This window comes from Lynx canadensis, chromosome C1 (assembly GCF_007474595.2).
Source record: "Lynx canadensis isolate LIC74 chromosome C1, mLynCan4.pri.v2, whole genome shotgun sequence".
Lineage (NCBI taxonomy): Eukaryota > Metazoa > Chordata > Mammalia > Carnivora > Felidae > Lynx > Lynx canadensis.
The window spans coordinates 194,955,532-194,981,181 of NC_044310.1; the positions used below are offsets into that span (position 1 = coordinate 194,955,532).

The 25,650-nt window shown below is 35.7% G+C and overlaps 1 protein-coding gene across 2 annotated transcripts; it reads right to left on the minus strand.

Moving 5' to 3' along the window:
- Positions 1 to 1,693: 1,693 nt before the first annotated feature.
- MYL1 (myosin light chain 1) lies at positions 1,694 to 24,533 on the minus strand. Of its 2 annotated transcripts, none has more exons than XM_030327460.1 (7): positions 24,263 to 24,533; positions 11,409 to 11,436; positions 7,438 to 7,581; positions 5,375 to 5,548; positions 4,843 to 4,920; positions 2,588 to 2,630; positions 1,694 to 2,016 (listed from the first exon to the last, which is right to left on the minus strand). In XM_030327460.1, exons 1-6 carry the CDS (start codon positions 24,386 to 24,388, stop codon positions 2,602 to 2,604), a joined length of 579 nt encoding a protein of 192 aa, XP_030183320.1. In that variant the 5' UTR covers positions 24,389 to 24,533; the 3' UTR covers positions 1,694 to 2,016; positions 2,588 to 2,601. The 2 variants fall into 2 exon arrangements, with proteins under 2 accessions (XP_030183320.1, XP_030183321.1); XM_030327461.1 differs by lacking the exons at positions 11,409 to 11,436; positions 24,263 to 24,533 and adding exons at positions 11,690 to 11,714; positions 12,473 to 12,555.
- Between the last annotated feature and the right edge of the window lie 1,117 nt (positions 24,534 to 25,650).

Below are 25,650 nucleotides of genomic sequence, written 5' to 3' on the forward strand. Positions count from 1 at the left end.
TTATTCCACTGGGAGTTAAAGCAGTTTTATAAGGTCTTCAGGGAAAAGCATTGAAGAGGAAGCTTGAGACTAAAACTTTAGTACCTTGTAGACACCACATTTCCAATTAAAAAATATTAAAGAAGTATAAATGTTAAATAAGTGAAATTTAGCCACATATTCCAAAACAAAAATGAGTCTTTTATGATTGGATTATTTGTACCAGCCACCTTCTCTCCATGGTGACATTTGTCATTTTTGAAGAGCCTTTTTATTGCCTGATGTGACAACCAAATTAAATATATATTGAAACCTGTGCTGTTCAGTATGGTATTCATGAGCCACATGTAGCTATTTAGATCAATAAAAAATTTAATTTCAGTCACACTAGACACATTTCAAGTGCTCAGGTGCCACATGTGGGTAGTGGTTACCAAATAGGACAATGTACATGAAGATTTCTATTTTTACTGAAAGTTCTAGTAGGCAGTGCTGTGCAAGATTTTTGAATCCTGATCTTAGGAAAACGTGGCCTCAAGGATCTTGAGGCCATAGTGAATTTTCCTTAAAAGAGTGATTATAGGGGCACCTGGGAGGCTCAGTCAGTTAAGTGTCCGACTTCAGCTGAGGTCATGATCTCGCGGTTCCTGAGTTCCAGCCCCACGTCAGACTCTGCTGACAGCTCAGAGCCTGGAGCCTGTTTAGTATTCTATGTCTCCTTGTCTCTCTGCTCCTCCCCCACTCACTCTCTCTCTCTTTCCCTCTCTCTCTCTCAAAAGTAAATAAACAAAAAAAAATTTTTTTTAAAAAGAGTGATTATAATGTCTCAACATCATTTGTCTACAAAAGCATAGGTCAGAGTTGAAGCTGTTGGCTCCCCGAGCTCTGGGTGCCCTTTGCTAAAGGTGGAAGGTCATGTTGACCTGAAGCACCCAAAAATTTCAGCTTCCAAAAATGTATAGGCAGACAGGTACTTTTCAGAGATTTTATAATCACATATATTACGGGTCTCTCTTTAGAGAGTGGGAGAACTATTTGTCACTTTATCTCTTACGTATAGATGACTATTAATTTGCAAATTCTTCCTCTGTTCTAAAGAAAAAAGTGATACCTGATAGCATGATGAGATTATAAAGTAAGTTTACACTCTGAACTTTTCAATCAATTAGTCTTACCATTTAGGACAAGTGTTAAAAGGTTGAACCAAGATTCAGGGACATGGGCATGCAAAGTAGAGGGGACATAGTTGGAGACAGAATATTAATAGACAGGATCTTGAGTTCTTGAGTAACAGTCTCATACAGAGAGGTTTTTTTTAAGTAACCACGGAAAGGTCACTTTAAATTTTATCCTTGAAGACATTCAGTGAGAAGGATCAGGGCTTCGTAGGACTTTCTCTTATGAATAGGCTAGATTGTCACTAGAAGTGATAAGTCAAGGCAAGTACACGATGATTTACACAAAACTGCTTCATTCTTAAACTGCCTGGATAATTTATATTAAAATGTCTCTGATCTACCTGAATTTCCTCAGTTCCCTATTTCATATTTTCAATAATATTTTGATGATGATTATTCCATTTGTGATTACTATGCAGACTGCAAGGATTTATTCTTTAGAAGTTTACAATTCATCCATACTCTGTACATTAACAAAAGACTTGAAAATTTAAAAATTATTTTCTCTAAGGAAGAAGGTAAAAACACAATGCAACTTGAATGTTCCCAACTGACCAGAATTATTTATTGATTTAGTGTTTTAAGGATGTTCAATGACTCATGGTAGAAAATAAAGAGTGGTGCTTGAATTTGAGGTTGTGAGTATTTTATCCTTCTTGTCTAGAGCAGGAGACACTTGGCTTGTGTGGTATGAATACAATTCATAGAGGAACGTGAAGTATATAAAAATTCAGGGAGTCCTTCCATCTAGAACGGTCCACATCGTTTTGTTTTCTGAATGATGGGATGCAGATCTGGGCAGTGAGTCATGGGTGTTATTGCAATAAGTTTCCAGCCAGTTGTCCTAAAAATGCTTGATCTACAAAGGAAAAGGGAAAATGAGTTAGATGTTGATTGCATCTTTTCAGAAAGAAAGCTGGGGAGGAAATGGTCTGAAGTGCAAAAGAAGAAAAAACACAAAATGAACCAGCACTTCCAAGGTAAGCCTTTTCCTACTTATAATAACCTCGTTTCAAGTGCTTAACTTTGAACTGTGATAACCTCGTTTTCTAGAGCAGTAATTGTTAAAAGCGACATCTATTATTCAAAGAACTTAGGCCCCTACTTTTATTAGTGTTATGTTCCAGATAAATTAATGAACTAGTCTCTGGCTTATTTGAATCTTCACTGCATAATTACAACACAATCAAAGCTAGGGTTTATAGATGGAAGCAAAGGTCTCAGAGATTTTTGCTTACACATTTATACAAAAGCCCTCTATTTCCAAATAACCCATTTCGACGGGTTGATATTTTCTGGTAAATATAAATAAATCTTAATTATGAACTAATACTAATTATGTTTATAGCACAAAGTGAAACTGTTAAATTTATAAAAAAAATACAGCATCAAGAAAGAGCTTATGTAATAAAGAGCAAACAGATATTTACCTTGAGAGCTCCATTTAATTAGACATGATATGCTTGACAAAAGCTGTGGGCATAATATAGACAGTTTAGAGTTAGAAAACCATCAAGTTTAATAAAAGAGAGGTTTAGCAAGTTAGTTCAATCTTAATTTTCCTTAGCTGTAATACTAGCATTTATTTTTTTAAAGCTCGGTATAGTCTACTATTCTTCATCCTGGATTCATGGACTTTCTCCTGACTTTGTAAATTTAATTTTTGGAATAAATGGTACATTCACATGGTTAGAAGTTTCTTTAAAGTATGAAAGAGTTTATAATAAAAAAGAAATATTCCTCACCACTGCCTCCCATCCATAGTGTCTCTCTTTATGGTGAAATTGGTGGAGGTATTATGCATGTATAAGAAAATACAAATATGTGTTTCTGAAACTCTTTTTCACCCTAATGGTGGCATATTCTACAAACTATTTTTCTTTTTCTTTTCTCACTTAATGACTGCAAACCAGAGTATCCTTATTATTTGGGGAGTGGGGAGGGAGCTGTGGGGAATTTCATTGTGTAGGCGTATTTTATTGTGTAGGTGTACCAGAGTCTATTTGATACATACCATGTTAGTGGACATTAAGTTGTTAAAACATTTGGCTATTACCAACAACAACGTAGTGAATAATCATGTATCACTTGTTTCAAGTGCAAGCATATCTAAAAGCTACATCCCGTGATGTAGATTTGCTAGAATTAATAGTTAGTACTACATAACCATATTGGGATTTTAATGATATGCCTTCCCAACAGGAATGCATGAGATTTCCTGTTTCCATCCACTCTCCTCAACCCAAAGTGTTGTCACACTTCTAATGCTTGGCAATCAGCTTATTGAAAAATGGTATCTCCTTGTACTGTTAATCTGTATTTCTTTTATTATTAGTGAAGTTTAACATTGTATTTATAGATTTTTAAAATCTCTTTTTATGTGAATTTCCAATGTACTTATGAATTTTGCTATTGGGTTGTAGTCTTTTTATTAATATGCAATAGTTTTTTTTTAATTAGGAAAATGAGATTTTTCTGATACTGATTACTTTTTTTAATGGTTTGCTATTTGTCTTTTGGCTTTGCTTCTGGTGGCTTTTGCCATATGGAATTTAAAAAAAATTATGTAGTTGAATTTATCAAAACTTGTAATGCCTTCTGGGTTTTTATCAGTGTTAGAAGGACCTTCCCACTCTAAAAGTTATAAAAGAATTCGTCCATGGCTTTTATGCTTTTGGCTTTTACATTTAAATTTTTGAACCATTTGAAATTTATCCTGGTATGAGATCCAGATCTGACTTTATTTTCTAAATGACTAACCACCTGTGCAAACAATATTTATTGAATGATTCTTCTTTTATATAATGCATTTATGGCAATAACCAAACGTAAAACATTGTTTGCAGGGGAAAAAGTGCAGTTTAATTAAGATTGTCAGTGAAAATGTGCTTGGCTGACTGCTTGCCTCTTCTCCTGCCCTCTCCTCCCCTCTTCTTCTCCCTGCTTTTCTGTTCTTACTTTTCCCCAAGTCATTAGACTTCATCTCGACATTTACATCAAAGCTATCAACGTAGCTTTATTGAAAAGTGGCTAGATTAGTCTTTTTGATAGAAAAGTTTCTCAATTTTTTTGGAAAATTTAAATTTTACAAATTATGTCATGGAATTTTATTTTGCATCTGTATTTTGTGTGGAGTGTTGTTTTTCCAACCCTTTGGGTGAAGCTGCTCTAAATTGGTAGCACAGCATAGAGAGTTGGCCATGAAAGGAAGAACACCAGACAAGGAGAAGAACTAAATTTTAGTACCAGCCCTTCCATTAATGGTGTGACCTTCACTGAGTAACTAACCTCTTCGGCCCTCAGTTTCCTCATTTTCATAATTACTTGCTGTTAAAGATTTTGAGATCTCTCCAACTTTAATATTCTATTAAACCCTATTCTGGCATAAACCCTATCTTACAGAAATGTGGTAAAGATCTAGCAAGAAAGAATACATGTGAAAACATTCTAAGCTATTTAACAATGCCCAGGATTGTCAAAACCCACAGGAATAAAAATCTTATGTACATGGCCAGATTCTTAGAGAATATCTTTTTAGAGTTATTGTGTAATTGATTGATAATGAATAACATGTATATGTTCAGTAAAGAAGACAGAGATGAAGTTATTTTAAGCTTGGAAGGAGTCCATCAACAACCCCATCAGTTAAGAGTTGCTGTAAATACCAAAGCACATGAGATTGTACCTTCATAGTTGATACAGCCATTGGAGTCTTCTTGACCTGCCATCAAGGCTTCCACTTCTTCCTCTTTCATTTTCTCACCTGATGAAAGAAAACTCTTTGTTCAGAAAGAAGGCCAGAGAATATTTTCAAAATTTCACCATAACTGATCAGTTTTGGGTTCCTTGAGACTATGATTAAGCTCTTAGAGGATAGAAATCAAGCCCATCCTGTTCTTCTGGCACTTAGTATGTTGTCAATGAATTGTTTCTAATGAATGACTTAAATACACATTATACCTGATCATCCAAGCTCTATCCAATGTGGACTACCATGCTTTACTTTACTTACTCATTACTAGTAACTTAAGTTACCACTTTCCCCAAACAAACTTGTTGGCACGGAGGCCAGTAGAAATGGTCATTAATTTTTGACTATTCTTTTTTTACCAATAGCTTTTCTTCCCTACCTACTTTGTTATAACTTGATTTCCTTAAGTCATGCTCTTTCCTATATATTCTGTCCTATGAAGCCTGCTGAAATAAATTTTCCTTACCCAATGTGGCTAGAACATGACGGAGTTCAGCACCCATGACTGTGCCATTGCCTTCCTTGTCAAAGACACGCAGACCCTCAACAAAGTCTTCATATGTGCCCTGGTCCTTGTTGTTGGAAATAGCTTGCATCATGGGCAGAAATTGTTCAAATTCAATTTTCTTGGCATTCATCTCTGGAAGAAATTGCAATTTGGAGAGTTATTAGCTACCATAAAATGTCATCTCTGAATCACAAATTGAACTTGAAAGTTCATTCCAGCTGATCTAAAATATCTTCATATAGCTTAAATTTCAGTTAGTAAATTGCTGATGACAAAAAGTTGGTGATAGATGATAGCATGAGTTCTGGAGTCCCAGTGCCTAAACTTCTATCCCCAATCCACCATTTATAACTGTGTGATCATGGGCAACTTTCTCACCCTTTTTTGTACCTCAAGTTTTTCATCTGTAAAAGAGAGATTCCTCAGAGTGTTAGTGTGAGCCCTAAATGAGATAACACATGCGAAATTTATTACAATACCTGGGACAAACCGAGTGCTGAAAAGTGTTAACTGCTTTTTATTAGTATTGTCAATTTAATATTTTCTACAAATACTAAAGAAGCAATGTAAAAATATACCACAAACAAGGTAAATCGCATTTACAACAAAAGTGTAAAACAGACTATCCAGATGTATGTGAATGGACAAAGTTATGTAGCCCTAAAGTCAAAATTCCCTTTTATTAGTCCTTCCTCATAGAACGGAAATTGAATGATATTGAAAAGACCACATCTGAACATTGAATAAATGAACATTTATTTACCTAATAATGCTGTTAAAGATAGATGTTTGGTAATTTACAAAATGGCATTTACAAAGTAAGATTTGGCTTATCATTTTCTCACTTTATCTCCTGCTCTCAGCTACCTTTTGAATGATTTACCTAGACATTTTCCTCTAAAGAAAGTGAAGTTTGAGAAAAATTCCAGTGGAGTGATTTAGAAGTCCGTTTGCATAAATTCAAGCTCCACTTCCCATGCTTTGGTATAAAAGGAAAATAGTCTTTTCAGTTATCCAGGGGAAAATGAGATTACTTCTTCTCCCCTCCTTCTTTCCCCCTCATGGCAAAGATAAACAGCTCAAATATCTACTTGAAAAAATTTCAGTTTTTTTCTCATCTTTTTTGTTCAGTGTGCTATTCTCCAATAGACTATTACACTGTGCCATGAATCTTTGGAATTAAAAAAATATTTTTGTTCCAGACTAATAACTGGATGACCATATCAAGCAAATGATGTCTACAATTTGCCACTTAAATATCTACTGTCTTTTGTACCGGGATTTACTTTGGGGGACTGAATGTACATTTTGGCTTCAATTTTTAAGTCCTCTTGTGATTCTTTGGGAATAGAAAATACTCTTATTAAAATGACATCCTGTCTATTCTTAATTAGGAGAGGTGAGTTTCTTTTAAAATGGCACAGAGCAGGGTGTCAAGAGACTGAGCACTGGGCAAAGTCAGCAGGCATTGTCAACCTCTTGAAAGCACTGTGATTTTATTTCCACAGCTCTTATCAGAGTAGATCTTTTCTAGAAGTGTGCCATTGCAATTTGCTGAGTTGTTCACAAAATGTGTTGTGTTTTGGCCATGTTAAACATCTTTGTCAAAATGTATTTTTGCCTTTGAAGGTTTGGAAAAAATGTGCAGATTTGGATATGATTTTATTCATTAACCTTTAAATTATGAGCATTAGATGGGATGAGGATGACAATGTTAGCATTAGATTTTATTTCTTTTCATTGGCATGAAATTTTATCATGCTTGCAAATTCTCAAAGGAAGATTCACTTATTTTATGAGGAAAAACTGAGATTCTAGACAGACAAGAAGCACATTTACCATCAAGAACAAGTTAAGCTCTATTCTATGGATCTTATTTCTCAATAAAGTTCCCTTTCTGTGTCTCTCCCCTCCCCCCTCCTTGTGGTGTGTGTGTGTGTGTGTGTGTGTGTGTGTGTGTGCGCGCGCGCGCGCATGCACACACAATCTTGCTTCCCAACTTCTTGGGAAAACACGGTTACCTTCATTGCTGGGGTTTCCCAGAACCTTCTTGACTTCTGCATTGGTGGGATTTGTGCCCAGAGCCCGAAGGACATCACCGACCTGGCTTAAGGTGATCTTAGAATCACCTGTTCTGTCAAACAGGAGAAACGCCTCCTTGAATTCTGCAAGAAGCAAGAAGCTTTAGGATACTTTTTCTCCCTTAGACCTATAAATTACCCCTAATTTCATCAAGGATCCAGTTCACTCTCCTCTGTTTTCACCTTTTGCAACCACTTATGTTGTTATCTTTGAACTCTTCCTTTTCTTAGCTCAAACAGTCATTGGCAACCCTTTCTCACACTTCTTTTGGGGACTATTTTAAAGCAGCATTTCCAGCCTCAAATCATATATTATTTTTAATCAGATATGGAAATTGAAGCTCCTTGATGTATTTATTCATATTTCCTTCATCTGCCTGAGAAGTATGACTGGGTTAAGAAATTCTGAGGTCTTGAGAAACCTTAAGAACTCCTCATAATTGAGAAAGTTAATAAAATTTCAAGAAAACAAATTTTCAATCAGGGTTGTGTTATAAGAGGTTAACCCAGGTTTTTCAAATTATTTAGAAAACCCTCTTCCTGAAGGACAAATCTCTTAGCCTCCCCCCTGGACTAGTTATCTTCAGGAGCAACTTCATTTCTCAGGAAAAAAAAAATTAGAAAGGTGAAACAAATCTCTGAGTTCAATAGTGTCGTTTCACCACTGCATTGTATGACTTTAATGGGCTCCCAATGTAATCGATTCAGAAGGAGAAATATTTGTTTGGATATATCACTATCATAATCTGTTTAAACTTTACTCTTTTTCAGATAATACATATGACAGCATGTCGCCATATTGGCTTTAGAATTTAAGTACACATTTTTTAAATTACAATTTTATGCAGATAATTGTAAATTCACCTGCAATGTTAAGGAAAAAAAATTACAGAGAGATCTCTTAAATACTCTATCTAGTTTCCCCCAATAGTAACATTTTGCAAAATTATAGCAATATTGTCACAAACAGAATATTCACATTGATAGACTCCACCAATTTTATTCAGATATTTCTAGTTTTACTTGAACTTTTATGTGTGTGTATAAGTACATATCTTTAAAGTGTTGTCTATTTTTATCACAATCACTTTGTTGCTGACTTTCCCTAAATTTTGTCACTCTATGTTGTTGGAATTGTTTTTGCCTTTCAGGATTATGTTAACAAAGTATATGCCAAAAAGACATAAAAGGGTACTACTATGGATTAAGGGGCCAGAAGTGACATATTAACTGAAACTTTCTAAACTTAACTAAATTAGACTTTCTGGAGAACCCAAAAGTATTGATGACAACTTGTTGGATTAATCCCAACAACACTCAGAACAACCACTTTTTAATGAGCTGAAAACAGTGTTTTTAGACCATTAATGGCCTTAGATCAAAAGATGCCATCTAGATAGATTACTCAGCAAAATGCCCTATTTTATCATCCCTCTATCCCTTGATGGAAGGTTGTACCAGACATATTCACAATCAACTATAGAGCATGTCACCATTCTTGGCTAAAGGTTTCCCTTCAGATTCTATGCAATTTGACTATATCAGACCATTCCCTTAACCTAAAAAGCACGCTGCAGGCACAGTAGGATTATTAGTCAAATATTATTTTTCATCTTTCTAAGGGACATGTGAAACTGAACTATTCTTGTTACTGGCTCCATGCTTTCATGCACAGATTGCTCAGAGGGCTCACTATTGTCCTGCTTAGATGCTGATATACAAATAGGATTTTATGGGCTGTAATAGAATCTCTCTGACATTAACCCTTTGTTGATTTAAATGCCAAGGACAGACAGATATTGCTCTTCCTACCCCAGATTTTTAAGATTTATTCTCTTCAAGAGTCTAGAATATGGATTAGCAAACTGCTGCCTAGGGGCTGGCCACCTGTTTTTTAAAATAAAGTTTGATTGGAATGTAGCCCATTATTTTATGTATTGTTTATGGCTATTTTTAAACCTCAGCAATGGAGTGGAGTTGTTTTCTGTACTCCCAATAAAGCCTAACATATTGACAATTTGGCCCTGTAAGAAAAAAATTTGACAGCCCCTGGTATAGACCAACACTAGAAACCTTTTTGTGACAATCAAAATGTTCTATGTCTGGGCTGCCCCAAAAGCCCTCTGTGGCCCCTGAGCACTAATATGAGCAGTGCAACTGAGAAAATAGCTGCTTAAATGCTTTTATTTTTAATTAATTAAAATTCAGGTTTAAATGGCCACATGTGGCTAAGTAGCAACTCCACTGGACATCACAGGACTTAGACCTTTAGAATGCAATCATGTTCCTTTTTTTCCCCTTTTCTTCCAACCTGTGATACATTCAAATGGAGCAGCCATGACCAAAACTCTTTAATCATTGAACAAGGAAGGAAACCAAAGAAGTTTCATTCATTTCCAAAAGCATTGTATTTCCATTGAAATTTTAAGAGCTTACATTCGCTTTCCTGGCACAAGGAGAAAACCAGTCCACCCCACCAATGCTTCCTGAACTTTTATATCTAAAACTTCTTTCATATATGTAGTTATAGGTTTAATGGTCAACAGTAAGTCCTTCTGTCCTTCTGGCCAACAGTAAGTCTTCTGTTGCTTAGTCCCACCATAGTTTGGCAGCCAAAGTGACACCGTAAATTGGATATTTGAGAGGACTGGGATGCAGTAGCTGATAATGTAGCAGCATCACTCGTTAAAAATGCATTAAAATTCAAACAAAATATAGTAGGATTACCATTTTTTTTTCAATGAGAAAAAAATAGTCCTTTGTAGTATAATTTCAAATGCTCTTGAGTTCTGAGTCATTGAATCACCTGATCTGTTGACATGAGATCATCAACCATGATGTAGATACATATGAGTTTTTACTACAGCAAATATCCTTTTTTTTTCTTACTTGACGTCCAGACATGAAATATTCTAGGCATTGAAACAGACTGAAAAATGTGGCATTTCTTAGGTACAGAACCAAGTATTTGAATAGTTTCTTATTAAACACCTATAATTATAATTATTTATGTATGCTATCATATAACTAAAGTGTTTCTCTCCCTCACTTCTTTAGAAGTAATTTCTTTCTCAGTTTGTTTGAACTTGTGACACTATCAGTCCATAAAACATTCTCTCCTACGCTTCTAGTGAAAAAACAAACTTCGTGGGACATGGGGTCTCTTGGATCCAAAGACCTGAAGGAAATGTTAGGGAAAGTACTCAGCTTCTCTTGAATTTTAAGAATTTGAAATCTTCTAGTTAGTAACTGTTTTTGTGAAATAAATTTCTAATTAGTTTAAACTAATACCAGAGTTTGGGCCTGTTACTAATACTTTGGGTCATTGAACAAGTCCTATCAGCTCTCTAAAGACAGACCAAGAGATGTCTAATGTTTCTTGCACAGTTTTATGATAAACTTTTCTTCCTTATCTGTCTGTGAATTCACTTTTATTCTATATCCACTTCACTTGTTTCTCTCAACTCACTGTGATGCCCATTGAAATTATGTAGGTTTGGTAATTGGCAGGTTCACAATCAATATTATTTTCTAAATGGAACAATTCAGACCTCTCAAATCTGTCTTCAGGAATTTGATGAACAGGTTAGCCTTTCAAAATCTACAACTTTTTTTGGGTTTATCTATGGTATTGGCTACTCTATCAAAATGGTTTTACTTAGAACAGTGATTGCAAGGACCTATTTTATGGTGTCTATCTTTTGTTTGCATAAACCTTTGATTACTGATTATAAGCAAGAGGTTCAAGTTGAGAAAACTTCTATTTAGAATGATTGAGAGCATTTATATTTAGAGTGGCTACACCAGTGGGGATAATTAGGAAGAGCTGATCTCATCTCAGGGGAGTTGGTTTTCTCACATGCCATCTTTATGAGTGTGCACACATTAACAACTGTATCTTTTAAACTTACCATCCTGCTGTGCCTTAGAGAACTCGATCTGTTACAAAGAAATTAACCACAAAGAATATTTTAACCAAACAAAAATGTCCTTATTTTTAAGTGTATCCAAGCTCATTCCCTGAGTATTCTTCAAAGTAAGCTCCAAAAGCAAGCCTACTTTTCAGAGGTCAGGCATAGCTTGGACACAAACAGGTTGAGCCACGCAGTAACATGCCTTAGAGATAAGGGATATTTCAGAAACCAGGCAGTGCTCTGCCTACATCTGGAGTAGAGAAGCTCAATTCACTTACCAGCAATCTGGTCGGCACTGAAGGACTGCAGTGGCGAGAGAGGGAGAAAGAAAGAAACAATAGTACTCTTTCAAATGCATTGACAGAAGCATGAGTGCTCTCTGTTCTGAGATTTCTAGGAGAATATGTAGGTGTCATAGAATAAGAGGTGGCCTTAGGATACTTTGGAATCTAGGAAAAATAAGCTATTGCAAAAGATAATTAGGGAACATCTCTCTGCATCTTAATCAATGAGTCAATGATTTAACAAATGCTAAGTAAAATACTTCCTGGAATAACATAATAGTCTGTGATGTATTTAAAATATGTCTAATACAGATACACTGAATTAAGAAATAGAGATACACTGCATTAAAAAGATCACCTTAAGTCTTTCTTCTATTTAACTAGGAGGTTTTTGCTCGACCATGTGTCTGATGGGTCGGAAATAGCTTACTTACTTTAGCTGTCTTCATCAGACTGTTTTTAAAAGTATAGTATTTTGCTATAGTAGCAATTTCCTCTCCCCCATGTTTAGATATAATAAACCTTATGTCATATAACAAAAGTTAGTGAAGCATAAAGTACTGCTTTGGGGAGTAAGATGTACTTTTTCAGTTAGCATAATAGCTCGAATTCATCTATCCTCACCCCACCTCAACGAAAGCAAAAGTAGATTCTACAGACTTATACTGAATATGTTCTTTCCTTAGTTCTGCTCCTTGACTGCCTTTCTATTCAGTAAGGTCATATCCACGACTATATCCTCCTATAAAGGACAAAGAGTTTTCTCACAGGACCCACCATGGCAGAACTTCTGGGCTGAGGAACAGCGGCAAAGCTGAAGAGTGAGTTGAGGGCCGCTCCAGTCCCTGAGTGGGGCCTGCTTGCCGAGGCTGCCTTTTATTTCTGGGGAAGCTGTGACCTCACAGCTAGCATCAGGTTTCAGAGAGAAGTGGCCACTCCCCTTGGAGAGTTCTTTAGCTTTCTTAGGGCAAAGGGAAGGAGGGCTCTGTACCCTGAGGGCTATTTTTAGGAAACCAGAACCTAGGAGTGGACAGCCATAATGAGACGAAGCCTGTCAGTACTTTTATGGTCTTTATCCCTGAGATGTTCTCTTGGAGCCTCTTCCTTTAAGAAGCTTCTTACTTGTTCAGTGGCAGAGGAGCTTAGAATTTCTCGAACACTCAGGCTGACCCCTTCTCTCGTTGAATTATGGACTTTGCAAACTTTGCATCAGCAAGTTTTGATATTTAATGGAATTTATTGGATGGGACTGGGTTGGGGTTTCAAATGGCAATTACTATAGAAGGAAGAGCCTGCGGAGCTCTGTCCTTGGTGGTAAAGTTCAGAAGACTTGAAAAGGGCATGCACATTCTTCGGGTTTCTTAGAGTTCACTCAAGTGAAGGTGTGGTCAGTTCTTGAAATCTCTAACTAAAGACCACTCTTTTGCAAGTTGTGTTCTCAGATGTATAGAGTTTATCTAAGCCAGGATAGTTCAAAGCTCCATTTTCACCATTCTCCCTTAGTTTTTGTACAGTAAAATGGGTATTTCCTCCATCCTCAGAGTCCAGACTGAGAACCAGAAAAACCCAAAGCAGGGGCTGTAAAGTGCCAGTTGGCACTTTAGGATTTTAAAGGTATCTAAGGGGTTGGCTGGTAATGGGTTTTCATAGCAGCTTACCTGAAAATAGGAAGGAACTCCATTCTTGGAATGGTACTGTGAAAAGTGGTCCTTAGGAAAGATCAGTCCTAGAATGTCCACGAACATTCAGACATGTTTATCAGTTTTCTACATACCTAAAGCAGCTTATATGTGCAAAGAACGTTGGAGATAAATTTTGATTTAAGTATTGTCTCAGCAACTATTTTTAAGAGAATGGTCACAAAAAGCATGAAGTCTCCATTCACTAGACAGAAGAATCCTTTGTGGCTTTACTTCAAAACATTTAGGAAGAAATCAAATTTTAAATGCATATCACTTTTTGTCCCAAGTTTACAAGTAATGAAACAAATTTCATAGGGTGTTAAGTCTCAAAGTGAGGACTGAAAACATAATTTAAAAAATATTAGTACCCAATAAAATGTATTTTAATAAATAGACATTTTGAGAATTTATGAGAAATGGAAGTTAATAGAAAAACTTAGATGCTTCGGATTATTAGGAGGAAATGAAGGGAGGGACAAAGGTGGAAATTTCTAACTTTTGATAAGTGTGTAATTTGGAGCCTCGTGGTTTTTGATGCCCAAATTAAAGCCATGAGAGCAGACCATATTTCTTTGTGTTCTTTTTAGTCTTATAATTATATTTATGTATTGTGTCATTAAATTGAAATTGCCCTATGGTTAACATTGAGAACTAGTATATATCTTTAGTAGAACTAAAAACTACAAATAATACAAAATAAATCCATCAAAGTTGCCCTACAGAATGCCTATCATTTGCCCTACGTAATGCTTATTTGCGAGGTTTTTTTTTGAGCAGAAAAATGTGTCCTTGAATACATATAAAATATGGTCAATTTGTATAATACTTGTGGAGTACACTGGAACATAATTCTTAAAGTTGTATTTATACTATGATTAAGCTATTCCTAACCACTTGAATATTATGTAAACATTTACTATTATTAAAATATAAGTGGCAGGCGGTTGTCAGACAATTTTACTCTACTTTCTCTATATAACTTTACTACGTAAAGGATGAGAGCTTAGATTTTTTTGTACCTATTGAGAATCAAAGTAAACATTTAAGCAAGTTATTGATAACAGCAGAAAAGCGACAGTGTATTCTAGCCTAGAGAATAAACTACAATTTAAAAGTTAAAAGACCTGAACGCTGTGGTCATAGAATAAATGGGAACTGCTACTTATTCTCTGGTACACCTTCTACAAATGATGAAGAGTTTCCTTTGCATCTCTTTTCTTGGTGTTGGAATGATGAAGTAATCAGTTCTTTGAACAAAGACATGATATTAACACAAAATGTCAGCTGATTTTGGCCTCCGTTGGCTTTGTCATCATTTGGTTTGTTTTAAAAAATTAGATTTAAGTCCATTCTACCTGGAATGCTCTCCTCTCATCTCTGTTTCTTAGAAATTAACTATTCTTCAAAGCCCTGATAAAATCTCCTCTTGAAAGAATCTTTTCTCTCTATTTACTCAGCTCCTTTCTTCCCACTGAAAGATGTTTAACCTTCCTGGTTGTAAACTTCTGGAAAGTCCAGGCCATTAGTGAAAACCATTTACCTTTGTCCATGATGCAAACTGAGCATGGGCCCACCCCAATTTTTTCCCCCTAGAGTGCTTCCTCTGCCTTATTTTTATAACTCATTTCCCATAGCTCTATAAAATACCTTGTCTGTATTAGTTGTTCAACAGATTTTCTATAAATTAAAATCATTAGAGCATATGCACAGTAAGTTCCAACCTCAAACATGAGCTTCTCCTCTAGAATATTATATTCCATGAGGGAAGAGATTTCATCATCTCCTTCAAAGAGCTTACATTCTATAGAAGGAGATATGTTCTTCTTCAGGGGTATAGGTCCAGCAGCTAGAACTGCCAAGCACATACGAGGCATGCTCACTTTGAATTATTGATGTATGTGCCTTTATATTTTCACAGTCTTTCCTTAGATTTTTTTTTTTAATTTTTTTTTCAACGTTTTTATTTTATTTTTGGGACAGAGAGAGACAGAGCATGAACGGGGGAGGGGCAGAGAGAGAGGGAGACACAGAATCGGAAACAGGCTCCAGGCTCTGAGCCATCAGCCCAGAGACTGACGTGGGGCTCGAACTCACGGACCGCGAGATCGTGACCTGGCTGAAGTCGGACGCTTAACAGACTGCGCCACCCAGGCGCCCCCCTTAGATTTTACGTAAATGTTTATGCTTAGGAATTCTAATTTGCCAACCCTCAATTTGCTTTTCCATCTTAGCCTACATACCTATATTAGACTGTTAAATTTTTTTTTTTTTTTTTTTCAATGTTTATTTATTTTTGGGACAGAGAGAGACAGAGCATGAACGGGGGAGGGGCAGAGTGAGAGGGAGACACAGAATCGGAAACAGGCTCCAGGCTCCGAGCCATCAGCCCGGAGCCTGACGCGGGGCTCGAACTCCCGGACCGCGAGATCGTGACCTGGCTGAAGTCGGACGCTTAACCGACTGCGCCACCCAGGCGCCCCTATATTAGACTGTTAGTACAACAGCTATATGCCATATTTTTGTGACTCCTGTGCTCTTTAGTACTGGATTTAAGTAAGTAGTAGTTTACAAGGGACTGGTGGTGAAAAGGACTTTTATTTCAATGTTTACAGATGTTTTCTCACTTTGAAAAGTACTCGTGATGTTCAGTTAACTGATTAAAGACAAAATAAAGCTTCTAGTGTATAGAAGGAATTAATTTATAGGGAAAATATTAAGATGAATTTAATCAAACAGGCTCTGAAATTGTTGTATGTTAAGCTTTAGTATATCAAGAAGAGCTATAATTAAGGATGATCTGGGAGATCCGTGACGTTGAATACTGAGAGAAAATGCCCTAGGAAGGAACATAGACTATGGTCTTTAAACAGTCTTCATCTTCCCTGCAAGACATAATGAGGCTAATGACTGGTAAGGCTAAGTAAAGAAGTTAATCTAAGCAGGGCCAGTGTTCAAGCAAGAAAACATTGTTGCATGTTCTCTGATTTAATGCCTGGCAGAGAGGCATTTGAAGATCTAGAATGTATGCAAAACCTAAGAAAAACTTAGATTATTATTTTTCATTCTAATCTCACAGAGTTACCGTGAATCACCATAAAAAGGCAGCAGAAATACTGTTTTGGAAATTAGAATTTTGTGCCTCAGAGTAACTTATTTGATTTAAAGGAAATACATATTTTTCATTTCATTTTTTATTCTACCTCAACAAAGGATATACTTAGGCTGGTGACTATAATATGAAATAAAAGGGAGAAATTAAGAACAATGAGAATACAGTACCAGTCCAGGCTGTCCAATAGAAGAGAGAGTAGATGGCTATATTGGATACATTTATCTGAACGGAAGGAGAAATAAGTAATTCTATGCTGAGAAAGTGTGGACTAGTCAACTGAATTCAGTCACATTGGAGCAAAGGCTGAATTTGTACGATAACACAATTCAGACCTACAAGACTTAATGAGAGGCCTAGGTGAGTTTTTTTTTTTTTTTTAATTTTTTTTTTCAACGTTCTTTTTATTTATTTTTGGGACAGAGAGAGACAGAGCATGAACGGGGGAGGGGCAGAGAGAGAGGGAGACACAGAATCGGAAACAGGCTCCAGGCTCTGAGCCATCAGCCCAGAGCCTGACGCGGGGCTCGAACCCACGGACCGCGAGATCGTGACCTGGCTGAAGTCGGACGCCCAACCGACTGCGCCACCCAGGCGCCCCAAGGTGAGTTTTAATAAAAATTTAAACATGTGGCCTAAGTCTATACTTCTTCAGCTTACCTATGGTTAATAACTGATAAATTTAAGATTTTTTAAGAGTTGTACCTTCTCTACTTTGTACATTTATTTATATGCAATTTATTAAAAATCCAAGTCGTGTTTTTGTTCCTTCCTTCCTCTTTTTATTTAAAAAATGTGAGCATTCGAAAAATTCTTGGTGTATGTGTTTTAAGAAATTTAAAGTATCTGCTTTTTCCTCATCTGGAATAAAAGTTCTTTTTGTGACCACAGGGATTTATGAATATTGGCATTACCATTTTAGAGATTTCAGGTCTTTTGATATGATGGGAATGGAACTAGACAGGGATTGAAACATTCAGAATTTTGTTCTATTATAAGAAAGCATGTGTCTTTTGATTAAATAACTTATCTGGGTTGCAGCTTCCTCTGTATGATTTCTAGGTTTGCTATGTTCTGCACTGGTGTGAATTTTCCATGCTTTTGTTAGTAGAATCAACCTCAACCTCCTTTTTTAATGGAAAAGGGCTTAGTGCTTAAAAACTCATTAAGCAACATTATTTTGAAGTAATTTAGATAAAGAGGAGTTAAAATATAATTTCATAAACTGTGTTCAAGTGAGTCAGATGCTTCAGAAACATGAGACGTTGAACCATTAGGCACGTGCCATGTACAAAGACTTCACTCGCCACAACAGAAGAAAGACTATAAAGTTGAGTAGATGTGGTTTTATCTTTAAGGTAATTTTTTTTCCTCTGGCTTCAATTCACTATTATTAATTTATGGCCAGAATAACAAGGATCTGTCACCCATATAGTTTGAACTTTTAACTAATATAATTGAAGCGACTACACCTTGTATATTGCAACTTTTGCCCTCCAAATTCTGATTTGGAGTGAGAAACAAACTGTAGAAGTTGATGTAGAAACAAACTATAGATCTCATTTTCATACAAAAAGTATTTCAGTATGAGGAGAAGCAGAAGAAAGTGTAGTATCAGCAGACTAAATATAATCCTTTCCATAATTTCCATGAGTCAGATGGTGCTTAATGCTGGGTAATTATGGAACGACTTCTAAAGACAACTTGCCAGGGGATTCATTTGCAACATTAGAATGTCAAGAGTCTAAATTTGTCACTGTCACTTTGTGGTCTCCTTGTCTTGCAAAGATTTCATTATCTTTAAAATTAAAAGTGCTATTCACTATTAATTGGTGAACATATCTATTCCTTTCCAAACTGCATTTTACTTCGCAAAGATATTATCCAGGTACATATCATTCAAAATGTAATTTTGGAGAGTTACAGAATGCCCTTTAGTGTTTTCTCACTCCATTCCACCTGTTCCCTTCTTGTACATCATAGATGTTTAAAAGTGGAAACTTGATATGGTATCTAGTGGTAATCTCAAATAATTTTTTATTTGCTCCTGAGGTTATATTCACACTGCAAATGGATTGATATCGCAATTTGTTACATTATAGTTGTATTAAAAATTAATTTGTGTTATTGAAAGGTCAAGATAAAAAAACAAACTCTTACAATTACCTAAAGAAAACTTAGAGACACCTTATAGATGTTTTCAGTCATTCCTTCTAATCAGAAATTGATTATATGTGTTCTTTTCCTGGTTCTTTTTCTCAAGCTGGTTAAGGTTAAGATTTAATCATTATACATGTGGTATTATATTTCTGCGTATCACTCCAAAAGATATATGGTTGATATTTCCTTACAGTTAAAATCATGCTATTTGTAAACAAAATAGAGATCCCATACTTTTCTCAGAATATTGGCCTGATGGCAAAATTTGGAGGTCAGTTTTGGTATATGTGTATACTTAATTAAACAAAACCAAAATTATTTTAAAATTCAATCTGTTTAATTACATTTAAGAGCATTAAAAATAATTTTTAATGTTTTTATTTATTTTTGAGACAGAGAGAGACAGAGAATGAGCAGGGGAGGGGCAGAAAGAGGGGGAGACACAGAATCTGAAGCGGGCTCCAGGCTCTGAGCTGTCAGCACAGAGCCTGATGTGGGGCTCAAACTCACGGAGTGTGAGATCATGACCTCAGCTGAAGTCGGACACTTAGCCGACTGAACCACTCAGGTGCCTCACATTTAAGAGCATTTTAAAAATACTTTGGTATAGTTTATTTTTTCCAGCTTTATTAAGATATAACTGACATAGCATCATGTAAGTTTAAGTAAGGTGTACAACATGATTTGATGTGTGATGATTTTGATATTGTAAAATGATTACCATGGTAAGGTTAGTTGATACATCTATTTAATAGTTTTTTAAAATTAAAAAACAATTTGTGTATGGTGTGTGTGTGTGTGGTAAGAACTTTTAAGATCTACTCTCTTAGCACCTTTCAAGTGTACAATATGGTATTATTAACTGTAGTCACTATTCTGTATATTAGATCCCAGAACTTATTCATCTTTTTAAAAAAGTTTTTAAATGATGTTTTTAATGTTTATTTAATCTTTGAGAGAGAGAGAGAGAGAGAGAGAGAGAGAGACAGAGACAGAGAGAGAGGGAGACCCAAATCTGAAGCAGGCTCAGGCTCTGAGCTGTTAGCACAGAGCCTGATGCGGGGCTCAAACCCATGAACCACGAGATCATGACCTGAGCTGAAGTCAGACATTCAACTGGGTGACTGAGTCACCCAGGTGCCCCTAGAACTTATTCATCTTCTAACTGGAATCTTGTACCCTCTGACCACCTTTACACATTTACCCCATCCCCAGCTCCATCCCTGACAACTACTAATCTACTCACATAACGACTTTTTTTTAATATATATGTTCCATTTACAAATTTTTTATAGGAAGCTAGAACAAAGTGACTATGAGTCTTTCTAGGTTCCTAATATTCCCACCTTTCATCTGTAAAAGAGAGCACCCAACCTGTCAGTAACAGGTGCTAAGATAGGGGAAATCTGTAGAGAACAGAAAAGTAGTGAACGGCCAAGGTCAACAGTCTTCGTGAACCTGCTCTGATTTGTGTCTATCACCCCTAACTCTGGCTACACAGGACTGTGCAGGGCAATATGAGATCCACTCTACCCCATACATTTAAGAATAAAAAAAGCCGTCTTCATGTATTCTTAACAGCAGTTTACTCTTTATGAACAGGAGGTAGTTTGGGATACAGTTACCACAGTTGACTCTGGACTTGGCCTGCAAGGTTAAATCCTAGCTCCACCACCTACTAGTTATCTGATTGTGAACATAGCACTGAACTTCATTAGACTCAATTTCTTTTCTTGCAAAACAAGGCTAAAAACCACCCCAGTATAATGTTTTGAGGATTAAATAAGCTAATAGGGCACAGGAGTTAATTCACAATGAATATTTATTATTATATTGCAAAGAACTTTGTAGTTTTCAGAGCCTTTCATGGGCCATGACTTCATTTGATTTTCTCAACAATTCTTCAAAATGGGACTGGGTTTGTATTAGCCTTGTTAGAGCTGAGGAAAAATGAATTTGTAGATTAAAACAAATAATCCTATACCTGGACCAGAGCCAGTCAGGTAATGCAGTGTATATATAATATTTGCCTCCACTAAATACCCGTCAGTAAATACATGCATTTATTGGGAATGCTGTATTCCTACATTACCATTAAATTGAAAGTTTAAATCTCCCCAAGTGTGTGTTCAATCATTTAGATTTGTTATTTGATAAGTTTCTGTCAATGCATTCTGTACCTTTACCACTTTTTGTAAATACCACCTGCAGCGTCTAGTCAGAGATGACCTGATTGAATTACAGTGAAAACAGTGAGAATTAAAACTTAAACAGCACAAGGACAGACATCATTCAAAGTCTTATATCCTCATAGCAATCCTGACATATCAGCTGCGGCATGCATCGTGCAAAAAATTTATTTACACATTGATCTTTTAAAATCTAGGCACATAGTTATCTCATTACTTATTTTCTTTTCATTATTTCAACACTTGGCTGAAGTGTTGGGCAGCAGGTGTTAATTCTTGTGTTTGCGCCTGCAACTATGCTCATGAGGGGTTTTAATTCCTACACTTGAGAGTCTGTGAGACAGTGTTCTTTAGTCGGGCATTGTTGCTGGAAGTGTCAGCTCTCTGAAGGCAAAGAGTGTTTAGAACCATCCAGGAAAGTAACTTTAGTGTTCAAATATCAGCTGTCTTTGTGTTTTTGAAAAGGACACTCCTGGAAAATCCATGGTCATAGGATATCAGGTAAGCATTCCCTCAGTGAATATCAGAGGTTTTATGTCAGAACAACTGAACAAATGTTCTAAATAACCAACAAACTAGGAAATCAGGTTGCAAAGCACATTAAAGAAATTGATAAAACTAATTAACAATATTAAAGATTGTTCAGAGTTTATGGGGACTTAAATATATAGCTGTTAAAGATGGTATATTATAAGGCAAAACATAGATAGTAGCTGGGAATAGTAGTGAAGAATTAAATATTACTGTTGCCATGCCTATAATACTACAGAGATAGTTACTTAAACTTTAGCATTACTCAAAGTCTCAAGGACAGCTGGATTTCTAATATTATATGATTTATGAAAGAAAGTTTAAAATCCAATTAAGTTTTGTTCTTTATCGAGTTTTCAGAAAGTTAATGAACACATATAACAGCTCTATTAATTTCTTTAGAGTTCATTTTCTCTGCCTGAAAAAAGTTTATAACTTATATGAGGTAATATATCTAGAAATATCATTAGGTGATTAAAAGCATCATAATATGAAATGTTTTAATGTACATTTTAATTTGCCTTGTTACCTACTGGGATGAAATTAAATTTTATATACTTCTCAAGATGTAGTCCAATCTTTGACTATAATACCTATAAATGTGCACTGGTTTCATAGTGATGAATGCAAATCATTGAAGGCCTTTAAATTCCTTTACAAAAACATGTTAGTTTCAGTCTTATCCTTCTCCTTTTCTCTCTCTTTATTAAGAACAGGCCCTCTGAAAGAAATATAAAGGTTAAATTCCTCCTGTTTCTTCTAGATGCATTTAACTGCTCCATTTTAGTTTGCGTCCCTTATCAGGATCCATCGCATCTCTCGTTCTGTAATGAACTAGTGAAGATGTTACATACCTCATCACTGCAGAGACGCCCTAAGATTGTTTTCTTCTTTTGCTTAGTTGTGCTAGCTACATTAGCCACCCTAGCATGAATTCAACATATAGATGAAAGGATAAACCTTCAAGATTCAAAACAGCATCACTTCTGTGCTGTGGACAATCAGTTTAATCTCTGGATTTAAAAAAGTGATGTTTTGTCTTTCCTTAGACACTTACTGCCAAACTAAATTTTTAATTAATCGGTCAATCAATCAATCATCAATCAGTGTTATTTGTATTTCTTCAGGGAAGAAAAATAATGCTTGCCTTCATTAGTGGGATATTTTGTTTTCTTCTTAAGAAGGCACATCCCCTATCCCTCCACAGATATTTGTAATACTGGATACAAAGAGGTAACATTGTCTTATAAATCACAATAAATATAGTGGAATAGCTTTGACACTGATTCATATCTCTAGTCTTAGTATGGAATGGAGAGTCAAATAATACGGATGATTAGGATTCTTGTAGTGGCCATAACCACGTTCATTGTATAATGTAGTCAGTGTGCATCTATAAAGATACATTAACTAGAATTGCTGGAGATGAAAAATTTGGTTTTTTCTTAATGAACTATATGCAGTCCTTTAGCTAGAACACCATTTATCAGATAATCTGACATGCATTTCTCCTCCTAAGTGGATATTCATTAAGAAGAGTTCCTAACCAGTATTAGATTCTCTGACCAACTTTTTTCAAATATGGCTGTAGGTACCTAAAAACTCAAGATAAAATATTTGTATTAATCCACTCCTACTTTGGAACATATAATTTCATGTTTAACCAGAATGCTATAAAAATTATGAATGTATTTATTTAATGTCATCACATAGATCTGAGGATGATCCAATTCAATATTTATGTGGGGAGTATTTTTTTAAATCTATGATTATACTAAAATAGTCAATGAAATGTTTATTTATAGGTCAGCTTGGTCATTACAGGTCAACAGTATTAAATTAGCAAAATTTAGATTTATTATGTACAGAACTTTTGGCTTAAGAGAAAAGATCACCTAATAGGACATTTTGCCCATTAGTTTTCCATATAAGGCAGAGTTCCTGAAAGATTCCAAACTGTCATTCAGACCAGTCAAGCCCCAGTGAATGAGGAGAAGGAGCACATTTGATGGATCACATCACTGAGAGGTAACAGGCACATACATGCACAGCGTCATTTTCCCAAAAGCAGATAATCTGTGGCAATTGAGAACTTTGATCACAGCAAAGTGTCGACACAAAAATCAATCACATTCTCCTTAGTTGAAGATCAGTATGCAAGAGCTCAAAGACATAAGCTAAAAGCCATATAACCAAGTTTTATAGTATTTTGGGGGTTAGTTTCATTTAGAAGCAACTCACACATTCTGAATTAAATACTATATATAAATAAACAAGATGACAGTTATAGTCACTGAAACACTTGAGTGCATAATTGTCTGCACTGAGATCTAATTTGGTGTTGTATCAAATTTTATTAAGCAAAGCTGAAGGGGGAATTAACTTGAATTGCAAAAATCCTCTGTTTTTCAGAAGAAATAAAGCAGCTGTCAAATAAATACGCCCAGGACAACTGGGTCATCAGCTGTTTTAAAACTTTTGGAAACAAGTCGGGGCTAAAAATTTCTTTTGATGTAGCATTAAGGTAAGGGATCCAGTTTCCACAGAGATTTTGTTTAAAACAAAACAGAACAAAATAAAACACTGGTTTAAGTATTTGCGAAACACCTTTTCACACTTACACATTTTGTCCCTAAATTGCACTTTGACCATTTAGGGAAAAAAGAAAACCAGAGAACAAAAACTGGAGCAAAATACAGGCTCCATAGGCAATATCACATTCATAGTAATGACAGAGTTTATTTATTTTTAATTTGGGTTCTTTTCTCCCCAAATCTACCAGTCTGTGTAGTAACGCCACTTGTCTCAATGAAAAATATGCCCCTTTGCAAGTTCCTAGAGTTTCCTACTGTTGAAAGATGTTTCAGTGACCAAACATTTCACCCCTTTTAGTTACCTTAATGGCAGAGAGGTCAATTTTTTCTTCTTTGGGTTTGGCTGGGGCGGGTGCAGGTGCAGGTGCAGGTGCCGGGGCAGGGGCTGGAGCGGCAGCAGGTTTCTTCACGTCCTTCTTTGGTGCCATTTTGTTTAAAAGGATAGGTTAAAAAAAAAAAGGAGCACCTCCAAAAGAACCTGTCAAAATGATTCTTGGAAGAGGAGTGGTGCTTCAGTTGATCCACAGCCCAGTGTCTTGAAGGTGGACCCAGAGTGTTAAATGGTATAAGGGCATGCATATATATTTCACTTAGTGCCTAATAGAATCTTGACACATGCGGCTGGATTGGACGGTTCGCTAGTCAAGGGGGATGGCATTCAGGCTCAGACTATAAATGGAATCTAAAGGGTCAGGGCTTCATCAATTTTTTTTAAACTCCTCTTGCTTTTTTTTTTTTTTTTTTTTTTTTCCCACCTCCATATATAAAGGAGAAAGAAGTATGACAAAGCCAGCTTCAGATCCTTTGGTGACAGTAAAGTAGATTGACTGATACTTTTTCTTGGTAGAATTACAGTTCTGCTGAAGTTGTAAATCTTTTTTTTTTTTTTTTTTTTTTCATGCCCAAGAAACTTTACCGAAGGATTTGATTTCAACTTGGAACTTTGGCAGGGAGTATCACTAACTTTCACCCAGCTCCTTTGCTCATGCTCCGCCCCCCTTGCCATAATTTGCAAGAAATTGTTGGTCAGCAAAGAGGTGGTGGTGTTTAAAAATAAAAAGCAGACGTATAAGGAGAGCCCATCAAATATTAAAAGCTTTCCCTTCTAGGGAGCACAAACTCTGCCTCCCTCACTCTATCTCTCTCCTTCTCTTTTTGTAATTGTAATGAACTGCATATTAAAGAAAAATAATTCAAAACTACTTCCTATAATTTAATTTTCTTTCTATAATGAAAAAATTAAACAGGATGTAAGTTTTACCTTCTTGCAAAACAGCTTTTTTAATAATAAAATAACAGTCAATCAAAGTAGACACATCCATTTTACTCCTTAAATGGCGTAAAGCCTAGTTATTTATCACCTGATTTTTTTTTATCTGTATTAGGGAGATAAGGTATATTTTTAATCTAAGTGGCCAGACAAATAAAGAGAGAGAGAAGGACTTTAATTACTAATACTGTGTGAATTTTGGTGGGTAACTTGAAAGTTTTTCCTTTTCTGTCTTTGGGTTCCTCAGTTGATGAAGCTCGATTCTCATATTAAGAAGCATAAGATTAAACAATGTACCATCTTCACTTCAGTTCTTTTAACTTGTGAGATATTTAATTAAGGAGTAGTTATTAGTTAGTAAACAACAACAACAAAATAAACCAAAATAAATGAACAAAAAAACCCCAAAAACCCACTAGC

Bases quoted from the DNA above. Each gene is read 5' to 3' on its own strand.
- MYL1 (XM_030327460.1), bottom strand. From the start codon at position 24,388: ATGGCACCAAAGAAGGACGTGAAGAAACCTGCTGCCGCTCCAGCCCCT. The intron at 5,549-7,437 runs GTAACCGTGTTT...AATTTCTTCCAG, and splicing joins GGGAAACCCCAGCAATGAAG to AGATGAATGCCAAGAAAATT. The intron at 4,921-5,374 runs GTAAGGAAAATT...TTCTTTCATCAG, and splicing joins TCATGTTCTAGCCACATTGG to GTGAGAAAATGAAAGAGGAA.